Source organism: Nomascus leucogenys, chromosome 22a (genome assembly GCF_006542625.1).
Source record: "Nomascus leucogenys isolate Asia chromosome 22a, Asia_NLE_v1, whole genome shotgun sequence".
Classification (NCBI taxonomy): Eukaryota; Metazoa; Chordata; class Mammalia; order Primates; family Hylobatidae; genus Nomascus; species Nomascus leucogenys.
Window position 1 is genome coordinate 58,104,848 of NC_044402.1, and position 12,471 is coordinate 58,117,318.

Consider the following 12,471-nt stretch of genomic DNA (forward strand, 5'->3'; position numbering starts at 1 on the left):
TATGATGTGCCTTACAGAAAAAATAAATACGTTTATTTTTAAATAAATAAGCTTTGTTCAGGCATGAGTTATAGTGCTGTTGGTCGTGAATTCAGTGTTAATGAATTAACAATATATATCAGTAAGGTGTCTTTAAACAGAAACACGTAAAACAATGTTACTCATTGATCAGTTGATGAAAATGTAACCGGGGTTCTCAAGAACCTAACCCTGTGTTTCCCTTAGGAGCAGTGATTCAGTATTTGCTAATTCAGTGTTCACATTGACATTATGGAACATAACTACTGTGAATAATGAGAATTGACTACATGACAAAATAGAGTAAATTTTAAGTTTAAGGGCAACCAGTGAGCCAGGGAGGTAAATTGCTTTTTTTTTTTTTTTTTTGAGACAGAGTCTCACTCTGTCTCCCAGGCTGGAGTGCAGTGGTGCTCCGCCTCCCAGGCTCAAGCGATTTTCCCATCTCAGCCTCCTGGGTAGCTGGGATTACAGGCATGCGCCACCACACACGGCTAATTTTTGTATTTTTGGTAGAGACAGGGTTTCGCCATGTTGGCCAGGCTGGTACTGAACTCCTGGCCTCAAGTGATCCGCCCACTTTGGCCTCACAAATTGCTGGGATTACAGGCATGAGCCACCATGACTGGCGGTAAATTGCTTTTTTGCATTCTTATCCTCATTTTATCACAAAAGCACCAGAACCCATTAGAAAGATGTCAGGAAAGGAGAACAGGCACTGACCTAAGGAAATTCCCCTTCCCAAAACGTTAATCTTAGACTACGCTGTGACTGTGTCAAGGAAAAAAACATGGCAGATAAATCCAAATCATGTGGGAAGCTATAGCTTTAGGGGAACGTTTTTCACTCTTTCACTGTTGATAATGATATCAACATCCGAAAGTACTCAGAGTTTTTCAGGGTGAAACTGACAGTGTACATGTGGTCCCTGACTCAAGAAGGTTTGACTTACAGTTTTTCAACTTCAGCATGGGTTTTTTGAGACATAGCCCCATCATAAGTTGAGGAGCATAAGGATTTATAATAGTTCAGCTTATGAGTTTTTTTAATTTACAGTGGTTTAATGGGGTGTTAAATGCAGTTTTGACTTAAGGAAATTTTCAGCTTACAATGGGCTTACCAGGATGTAACCCCCGGTAGGTTTATTGGGACAACCCATCATAAGTCAAGGAGCATTTGTAGTTTTTTGGATTTGAAAATGAAAAATATACACAAAGCTATATTACCAAAAACATTTTCCTTTACATATGAAATAAATTCATCTCTTGTTTTAGAGTTAATGATGAAGATGTCAGACTAATGTTATGGGACACTGCAGGTCAGGAGGAATTTGATGCAATTACAAAGGCCTACTATCGAGGTAAAACACAGGATTTATTTATTTATTTTGTTTGGGCACATTATTTTGGCTAAATTAATAATTTTGCTTTCTTTGTTTCCCATATAAGGGCTTCTCTTGAAGAATAGTTAAAATGATTTCAAAGTATTTTTTAAAACCCCAGTTAATTATTCTTCTAAAGATCTTTTATAGTAGCAAATAATACCTGGTACTATAGACAGTTTGTCTCTGCCTTAGAATTATATGACTCATGTAGGCATTCCCAGACCAAATCAGTAAGAAACTCTTAAACGCCTACTTTGACCCCAAGAAAATGACTGTATAGTCAGAGAGTGGAAGCTAACATATGAAAAAGTAAAGCCCTGGCAAATAAGATGACATTTGTTATGACACATGAAGTCACACGGTAAAGCCTTTTCACTGCTGTAGGAGTTCAGAGAAGTATGAGATACCTGTGAAAGGAAGGAACCATGACTAAAGAATTTAAGGCTCTAAAATGTGGGCTAAAATTTCTTAAAAGGCTAAATTAAACTTCCAAATGGAACTTAAAAGTTTCCTTTAACGTTTTCTTATAAAATTTTGCCCTTTTCTTTTGGAATTTAAAACACCATTTTCAGTGTTCCTGTAACTCAACTGCCAATAGTGATTAAAGTGAGAGAACACAGTAACAAAAGCTTGGTGGAATACCATGTAGCATTATAGCCTGTTGATGCCAAGTAAATATTAATTGATCATTCATAGTGACAGGTATTTAATACTCTGCATTTCGCAGATGCTGTGGGAAATAAAAAGGCACAACTGATATACTGATTATCCCATCTGTGATGTCCCTCTTTTCTGAACTTTTCACCGTGTTGTAATTAAAACTTGTTTTCTAAAGACACAACTTCCTCTGCTGCCTTCTCTAAGGGAGGCTTTTTACCCATATCCCTGCATACTCTCATTCTTCAAGACTCAAAGGCTGTTGGGCAGAGGGCGTCTTGTTTCTCACTGCTCCTTCCACACCATTCCTCCTCTTTTCTCCTTCAAAAACCTCAGCACCTTGAAAGTCCAGGTCACGAGACTTTTACCCACCACTAATCCCCCTGCTTGCTATGGTCCATCAACTTCCTTTATAAGCCTCCTTTCTGATAACACTGGCATCTGACTCAGTTTCTTCTCCACAATTGTTTGGGTTACTTTTTGAAAATTCAGCCTGTTGCTCATTTCCTTGTTTTCAAGGCCAACAATTGTTTCATTACCCCAAAATCTAAACCTCTGTAGTCTCCTACTCTCTGACCACTACTGGTGGTTTGTGGCTTGCTAACTTTAATACCCAGACGCTTTCTAGTCCTGTAGGACCTTTAACTCCCTGACCTACGCTCTCTGCATAATACTTGCTCAGCAAAATGCCCAACCCAGTTAAACCCGACTATCTACCAATCTGCATCCAAGCACCTGAACCATATAGAGATCAGCCAACCATTGAGACTGAACTTTGAAGCTACTATCACATAACCTTAATGAGGACGTAGTGCTGCCAGGCACTCTCAGTGTTCTTTACTCAAGTCTCTGTCATTTTCCAAAAGAGCTCTTTTGTGTTTTCTCTTGCCTTAACCTTGGGAATCCCTTCCTCCTCTCCACTCTGCTGATTTCTTCACCTCAGTCTTCCTTGAGAAAATAGATGGAATCAGTGAAAACTATTTTATCCTTCCCACTACCAAATCACTTTCGTGGTTAAAACTCTTCAGCATCATATACACAGGACTTTACAACTGTGTTTCTCCTTGTCTGTCCAGCGTCGTCTGCTGATTCCTCACTTGTACTTCACCCTTGAGAAATCCCCCATTTTTTTCTTTTCTTTTTACACTATGCCTGGAATGCTTTCTTGTCTTACTTGACCTTCTGCCTTCAAGCTTAACATCTCAGAAGTCTGTGAAACTTTCTGTGGCCCTCATCCCTGAACAGTTAATAATTTTTTTTAGCTAATTCATATGTTTATTGCATTTATCACTCTATGTAGCATTTGCATATTTATTTTCCCTAAGAGATTATGAGTTACTTTAGCTTCTGGCTTATGGAGTGGCAGGGTTTTTGTCTTTGTCTCCCCAGCCCTGTTGCGTAGCACCTGTTGGCTCAAGTGAATTCAGTTGACCTTAAGAGACAGTATCATTTTGGTTAATTTTTTTATAAAGTGAAATTCTGCTCGTTCATCACACAGTCTCATTTTACTTATCAGATGCTATAACTTTATACTCTGACCTTAAGTAATGGATGAAATTTTATTTTTATATATATATATTTATACACACACACACACACATACATACACATATATATACACAATATATATGTGTATATATGTTAATATGTATATATGTAATTAATATAGTGTGTATATATGTGTGCATATATATTTAGTGTATGTATGTGTATATATACACAAAGTGTATGTATATTTATAAATGCAGATATATGTATATGTGTACATATACACATATTTATAAATATAAACATGTATATATACACATATACATATATGTATGTATGTAAACATGTCTGTGTAGTATGTACACATATACATGTATGTGTGTGTATGTATACATATATCTATATTTATAAATATAAATGATTTCACTTAAAGGTATTTGCTGTCTGAACTAGAAGCCCCAGGAAAGTAGGATCTACCTTGTTTATAGTTGCCCCCATGACTCTTTCTCTAGATTTGAAGTTTTATTCAGAAAATGTGTATTAAGTGTCTCCATTGTTCTAGGGATATAATAGGCATAGTAAAGCTTGCCCTGGCTTCTTTGTCTTAACTTGTATTTATATTCATGTAATAACATTGCTTAGAAATATATCTGAAAAGTTTCCTTTAAGCTAATTATCTTTTTTACTTCTTAAATCTCCTTTTGTCTTCTGCTTTTAAATCTACTCTTTGGTATCATAAAAATTAAAATATATTCTATCTTAGTACATAGAATGCTAGTAGTTGAATACTAAACAGTCCCCAAGAACCGATGATATGGAAGCAGTTATGAATTATTTTTTCAAAGTCTCTTTAAACATCCTATATTGGAAGATACAGGTTTAATGAAACTGAAATAATAGTTATGTATACAATGGAAATTCTTCTGACTTCTTCATGGAAGTCTTCTTTAATATGTCAGTTTACCCAACTTGAAAGGGAACCTATGTTTGTGTGTCCTGGATTATCAGAGAAGCAGTACTTGAAAATAGAATAGGTATATTGAATAGCAGTATACCAGTATATGTCTCTTGAAGAAATCTATATATATATGAAAGTTTCAAGTGACAGTGTTAATGAACTTTTAGGTACAGTATCATATAAACACATAATTTCTTTTAGACAGGATTTACCATTGATTTTATTGAAGTAGCTTGCTTCTTTATTTACAAATTTATACCAGTTATATAAAATTGATATACTTGAGAAATTGGGTGAATTCAATTAACTTTTGAATATATAGCTTATTTTTTTCACTTTTGAAAATGTAGGATTTATTGTAATAATGACAACTAAGGTTTAATAATTGTACTAACATATAAATGACCAAAGAAGTTGCCTTTCTAAATTGGTACCAAGGAAACTTGACTTCCACTGCCTGCTCTAAAACACATTTTGGTTTCTTGCCACCACTACTTACCACTCTATTTACTGTGTACTTTAAGGCTTCCCGTCCACAGCAGCTTTGGTGGTTCTCTGTGGCTACCAATTTGGATCCTGAGCACCTGTATCATGGTGTAAGGTTGAGAACTGTGTTTTTACTACCCCAAGCTGTTCTCGGAGTAGATGGTATTGTTTTTTCTACCAAGGCTCTGTCATTCAAGTAGATATTTTTATCAAATTACGAATTTCATCAGCCTCGACAGTATTGATTAACAGGTCCTAAACGTACAGTTTTATTCTTGAGTAAAAGTTATTTGTATTTTTTAGTGGAGTTATTACCACTACCTTCCCCACACACTCAGGAAAAAAATAAACATAAAACCTACGTGGAAACACCAGAAAGAAGTAGGATTACTTGAGATTTTCATTATTTTATTTTTATCTAGTGAACTTTGTCTTCTAAATTCTCTGCATGAAATGTCTGTTCTTTTTTTTGAGGAAATAGGCTGGCCTATTCCTTTTTAAGCTTTCGACAGTTTGATGTGGCAGTTATTACTTTTTAACCAATAGGGTTATTTTTAGATAATATATTTGACATTATGTTTCTATAATTTAAAAAGGCAAAACTGGCTGGGCGCAGTGGCTCACGCCTGTAATCCCAGCACTTTGGGAGGCTGTGGCCAGCAGGTCACCTGAGGTCAGGAGTTTGAGACCAGCCGGGCCAATATGATGAAACCACGTCTCTACTAAAAATACAAAAGTTAGCCAGGTGTGGTGGCACACACCTATAATCTCAGTACTGGGGAGGCTGAGGCATGAAAATAGCTTGAACCCAGGAGGCAGAGGTTGCAGTGAGCCGAGATCATGCCACTGCACTCCAGCCTGGGTGATAGAGCAAGACTCTGTCTCAAAAAAAAAAAACAAAAAAAAAAAAACAGCCTATCTTAGTAATTTAACTTTTTTTTAGCTGACTATATTAAAATGGCAAAGAGGGTGAGATACTGAGATAGGTCCTCAGTTTCAGCTTCTTCTTTTTCTAAATGGTAAAAGTAAACATTTATCACAATACAATATGAATTAAAGAAAAAACAGCAATTATACATAAAACTGAAAAACAGTATATTGAACATTATTTTATGTTTTCCCTTTGGGAAACCTCTTTGGGGTTCCATTAGAATGCTTTTGGTTGCTGCCAAATAAAAATAATTTCATACTGGCTTAAAACTACAGAGATTTACTAATTTGATAGAAAAGTCTGGAAATAGCATCCCTTTTAGTTGTTTGTTCAGCCTATAACCTTACTGATTCTCCTGGCTTTGTCTCTTCCTGTGTGGTACTGGTACCTCCTCATGTTGATTTCCTTTTGGGTTGCAAGATTATCACCAGGAGCAATGACAGCCAGATGCTTTGTTTACATCCTTGGGGAGAGAGGGTTACTTCCCATAGCAGTGGTTCAGATGTCCTGAGCTTTTCTCTGATTAGACCACCCTTGACCTGATTGCGATAATGAGAGGAATGTGATTAATTGACTTGGATCACATTGTACTCCTTGCCACCACCACAACTCCCACCTCCAGCAGAGAATAGGTTTAGTCTACCTGAACCGTATGGCTACTATACAGTGGGGGAAAGGTGTTTTTAGGGAGAGATGCCACCTAGGCAATCAGACAATATCTGCTGCTAGTACAGCTTTAGATAGTGATGAAATTAAATAGAAATAAAAGTAAGAAGAGAAGGTAAGGGCTAGAAAGAATGAATTAAGATACAAATTTAGTGCCGCAAATAGAGACACTATGCCATATATAGTTATGACTCGCTGATTTAAATCCTAGAAATGTGTTATTAATGATGCATAAAAATCAACAAATTAAAATTTTAAAAAGAACAATTTTATTATAATTCATTTAAAAGACCCATTATATCAAAGCCATCGCTCAAAGGTATTATTATGGACTTGGAATGCTGGCTTAATTGTATAGTGAGAGATGTTGAAACAAGACCTTCTTGTAAATAGGTTACAACAGAGCACAAATTAGGAAGCCTCTGGGATCCCAGATGATTTCTCTAAAGCTTTTTAGAAAGTCGACTCCAGGCAGTAGGAACCAGTGATTTTAGTTAGTACAGAAAGATACAGACGACATGAAATAGATTTTTGTTACAGTTTTTTACTGTGACTTTGGTTTGTAGGAGAGGAAAAATATCTTTTCCTTCTACTCTTTTTGGTCCTTGATTGGGTCTCTAACAAAAGACAGATTAACAAGAGAAAAACTTATGAATTTATTTAATATAAGTTTTATGTGACAAAGAAGCCTTCATAAGGAAATGAAAACCCAAATAAACAGTTAAACCTGAGCGTTTTTATACCAGGTTTGAGGAAGAGTGCAAAGTCGTTGAAGAATGTGATAGGACACATGAGCTAAGAGCAGTAAACTGGAGGAAACTTAGCAAGATTCATCAGCAGAGGTTCATTCAGATTCCTTTTGGTGTCCCTCTCTCTTCAGAAATGAGGATTCTCCTTTCCTCTGGGTATATGGAGGTCACCTCTCACCTGAAGGGCTTATGACCTCCTTCAGGTGAGGGTCAGAAAATCCTTCCTTTGGGAGGCCAAGGTGGGCGGATCACCTGAGGTCAGGAGTTCAAGACCAGCCTGGCCAACATGGCAAAACCCCATCTCTGCTAAAAGTATAGAAAAATTAGCTGGGCGTGGTGGTGGGTGCCTGTAATCTCAGCTACTCAGTAGGCTGAGGCAGGAGAATTGCTTGAACCCGGGAGGCAGAGGCTGCCGTAAGCCAAGATCATGCCACTGCACTCCAGCCTGGGTGACAGAGCAAGACTCCATCTCAAAAAAAAAAAAAAAAAAAAAAAGAAAATCCTTCCTGAATTTTATGACCTGCTTCAGAGGAGAAGGGGCTGGGGGAGATCAAAGTGACTCTCCTGCTTCTGCTGTTTTCTCAGATTCCTTCAGCTTAAAATATTCAGTACGTCAAGGTGCCATATTTTAGTTTAGCATGTCCAGAGCCCCATTACTGGTATCTCTTAGATGTGGTTCATCTCTGCCCCTATGAAATTCATGTGCATTCTTTGCCCTGCCATTGGGGGAAGCACAGTTCCTTCCCAGTATAGCTCTCTGCTTTTTTTCGGCTGGTTTTGATTTTTCACTCTCACTCTCACCCATTGCATTTTTCTCAGGCTTGAATCAAGGCATCATTAGTCCCTAATGTCCCCCAGTTGCTGGAAATACATAACAGCCTCCTAAATTGGTCTTGTCAGCATCCATTCTTTAAGGTTTGAGATGAAGGAGGTGGTGATAGCACCCTCATCCGTCCTACTGCACCTTTTTGCAGGAGAAAGGGTTTGGAGTACAGTACTTCCTCTACAAAAATTCTTTTTTTTTTGGAGACAGAGTCTCACTCTGTCACCCAGGCTGGAGTGCGATGGCATGGCCTCAGCTCACTGCAACCTCTGCCTCCCAGGTTCAAGCGATTCTCCTGCCTCAGCCTCCCAAGTAGCTGGGACTATAGGCACCCACCACCACACCCAGCTAATTTTTGTATTTTTAGTAGAGACAAGGTTTCACTATGTTGGCCAGGCTTGTCTCGAACTCCTGACCTCATGATCCGCCCACCGCAGCCTCCCAAAGTGCTGGGATTACAGGCGTGAGCCACCACACCCGGCCAAGAAATTCTTTACAGATCCTTTTTCTTTCCAACCCCCGTCTCATTAAAAAAAAAAAAAAATTCTTGAAGTGCTTGAGGGAGTTCAGAGTTGTGTAGCAGGATCATCAGCCATTTGCTTTCTAAATTCTGCAAATAATGATCTGTCTCATAAATCTTGGAATCTTGTATTTGTTACATGCTTTACTGGTACCTCAGTCAGTTTTTTTTTAAAAAAAGGGTGGAGGGTAAGGGGTCATCTTTTGAGCTTTTTAAACTAAATATTAGAAAGGGCTTTCTGGTCATTAGGATTTTTCCAGACATAGAAGAAGCATGATGAATCACAGCTTGACAAAGTATTTTATCTGTCTAGATGGAAGATGATATTCAGTTAGGGGAAATGGAAACAAGTGGTTGTCCAACATTTGTCAGAATTATTATAACCATAAAAGTAATCCATAAAAAGTAATCCAGTTGATTTTTTTTCCATTTTAGTAATATATTTAGGTTAAATCAGACAGGGTGGTGCAGCATTTGATATAAAGGCTTGGTATCAGGTGAACTACCCTGCTTTGGAGATTTGTGTACCATTCTTTCTAGAGATTGTAATTTATCTTCTTAGGAATTATTTTTTCAATCTTATTTCAGATTTTTTATTTCCTGCAGTTCTTGTTTTTTGATTTTGTTCTTTATACTGCACAAATCCATTTTTCTCCTGTGGTTTAATAGTCATACATTCTCTTATTCTTAAGGTGATTGCCTGTAACTTAAGGCACTTATTGTCTTAGTTTAAGCCTTTCTGTGCCCTCCCACTGCACGACATGGGTGGGGCTGGTTTATTTGGGACATGATCCCAGGAAGTGGAGTGAAAGACTAGGGAGAATGAGGCAAGGAAGGGAGAAAAACCAGTAAAGGGTTCTAAGTATCACTGTGGGCCACTGGGGCTCAGTCTCCCTGAGGAACCATGAAGAGAGGCCTCAGGAGCCCACCAAAGGGAGGCTGAGGTGTTAATTCCACCCCCTCCCAGAGGCATCACTTCCCCCTTGGGGATGCATCAGAAAAGCCCCCAGCAGCATAGGCAGGAGCAACTGGGACAGGAGCTGTCCCCCACAGCTGCGCTGAAGCCGGGTTGAGGGGACACGCATGCAGCCACAGGCCTCTGCTGCAGGGTTGTTTATTTACCTCCCTGATTATGTAAACATCTTCCCTTTCTTCACACAAGCACTTTGGCACATTCCCACATTTCTCTGGTCTCTACCCATTCTTTCCTTCCCCTGCTAAATAATTTTGGGGTTGTTATGGACATACTTTATCTTTTGGTCTTTGATTTTTTAAATAATGTTGAGCTTTTCTTAATCATGCTTACTGCCCATATCTCTGTTATTATCTGTTTGTTTGGTTTTTTTTTCCATCATATATGCTTCCTCTAAGAGGTTTTTTTGGTTAAGTGTCTGAGACCTTGAACACTTGGAAATACCCTATTGTGCCCTCAAATTTAAATGACAGTTAGCTGGACATAAAGCTGTAGGCTTAAAGGTAATTCATTGAGTTTTATGATAAAGAACAAATTTTTTCTTTCTTTCTTTCTTTTTTTTTGAGACAGAGTCTCACCCTTTTGCCCATGCTGGAGTGCAGTGGCACAATCACAGCTCACTGCAGCCTCAACCTTCCAGGCTCAAGCAATCCTCCCACCTCAGTCACCTGAGTAGCTGGGACTACAGGTGTGCACCACCACGCCTGGCTGACTTTTGTATATTTTGTAGAGATGGGGTTTTGCCATGTTGCCCAGGCTGGTCTTGCAGTGGCGCGATCTCGGCTCACTGCAAGCTCTCCCTCCCGGGTTCACGCCATTCTCCTGCCTCAGCCTCCCGAGTAGCTGGGACTACAGGAGCCCGCCACCACACCCGGCTAATTTTTTGTATTTTTAGTAGAGACGGGGTTTCACTGTGTTAGCCAGGATGGTCTCGATCTCCTGACCTCATGATCCACAGTTTCTTAAAATATGATTACATAATTTTTTTATTTGTAGTTGAGGTGAATATTACAGCTCAAGTGAATATAAGTTTATTTATCAGTATACTAATGTGATCTCTTCAGTTTTATTTTCCCTTAAATTCTGAGAAGGTCTCAGGGTGTGTTTGTCTCTCTCTTTCTGTATTTTGCATTATTCATTTATTATTTGGATTAAAACCTGTTTTTAGGCCAGGCACAGTCACTCACACCTGTAATCCCAGCACTTTGGGAGGCTGAGGCAGGCAGATTGCTGAAGCCCAGGAGTTTGAGACCAGCCTGGGCAACATTGGGAGACCCCATCTCTACAAAAAAAAAAAAAAAAAAAATACAAAGAATTAGCTGTGCACGATGGCAGGCTCCTCCTGTAAGTCCCAGTTACTCAGGAGGCTGAGGTGAGAGGATTGATTGAGTCTGGGAGGTGGAGGCTGCAGTGAGCCGTGATCATGCCACTGCACTCCAGTTTGGGCAACACAGTGAGACTTTGTCTCAAAAAAACCAGAAAACAAAAAACCTGTTTTTAGGGTAGGGAAGATTTTCCAAATGAACCTTCTGTTTTTACAGTAATAGCAAACTGCTGTTTTCTTTCTGTGGTCTTTTGCTTTCTACAGTATTCCCCCAGTGATAGATAGATATACAGACTATTTTTGGCTCTAGAGTGTCTTAGCCCAGACATATCTTGAGTCTTGGTAGAAAACTCTTAGACCAGAGGGATCTGTAAGGAAGGGGTAATGGTAAGAAAACGTGCCTTGATTTCAGGAAATCATCTTGACCCCCAGGATGATCTTCTCTTGTTGCTTACATGCCTGCTTTTACCACCTGCTACCTGAATCAATAGCCAATAATTTATGAAACTGCTTCTTCTAAGAGGTTTCCGCTTATTTTAGTCTTTGATATTATCAGCCTAAAATGACAGTTGATGGTTAAAATATTGTCAATGGATACAATATGGGTGGGTAAAAGTATGCAGTGAAACAGGGCAAACTAAGTTTCCCCCACCCCTCTATTATATATATATACACTCTTGGCATTGGCTTTCCAATTATGTTCCTTAGGGTCACTGGCATTCTACTGAAATAAAGTAATACAATTTATTTAAAAAGTGAATAGAATGAACAAATTATGATTTTTTTCTCATAAATTTTTCTTAAATCTGCGCTGAAAGAAATTAAGCAAATGACATTTTTCTTAAATCTGCGCTGAAAGAAATTAAGAAGCAAATTAACAAGAAGAATTTGGCAACAGCCTGTAATTTTAGTTTACCATTCTCTCTAGCTTTTATAATGGAATTAAATCAGTATTTTATGGTATTCCAAAAAGAATGTGTATGGTTTTGAGGGTACTTTGACAGTTGAACACATTTGAGAACCACTGTTTTTGGTAAAAATGAAAATAGAATTTATGTGTTGAAAAGTAAAGAAGAGTAGTACAAAGATGAGTTCAGCATAAATAGAGTTTATATGTTCAAAAGTAAAGAAGAGTAGTACAAAGATGAGTTCAACGTTTATTTACATAAAAGTTGTTTGGAATGGCTAAATGTTGCCCCCATTCTGCATGAGATTGTTTCTTAATGGAAATGTAATATGTTAATGTAAATGCCTGGATTGGTTGATTGATTGATTGTGAACTTACAGGAGCCCAGGCTTGTGTGCTCGTGTTCTCTACCACAGATAGGGAATCTTTCGAAGCAGTTTCCAGCTGGAGAGAGAAAGTAGTAGCCGAAGTGGGAGATATACCAACTGTACTTGTGCAAAACAAGATCGATCTCCTGGATGATTCTTGTATAAAGAAGTAAGATGGCTACTTTTGGGGGAGGAAGGACAGTAATTCTATAAAGTTAA

At 38.3% G+C, this 12,471-nt stretch overlaps 1 protein-coding gene across 3 annotated transcripts in view; it reads left to right on the forward strand.

Moving 5' to 3' along the window:
• RAB23 (RAB23, member RAS oncogene family) overlaps positions 1-12,471 on the forward strand; it is a 35,098-nt gene that overhangs the window by 13,303 nt on the left and 9,324 nt on the right. For 2 of the 3 annotated variants that reach the window (XM_012500479.2, XM_030803639.1), the window contains exons 3-4: positions 1,293-1,378; positions 12,265-12,421. In XM_012500479.2, the coding sequence (XP_012355933.1) occupies positions 1,293-1,378; positions 12,265-12,421 (243 nt within the window). The remainder of the gene's footprint in view (positions 1-1,292; positions 1,379-12,264; positions 12,422-12,471) is intronic. The other variant, XM_030803640.1, reaches the window with a different exon arrangement.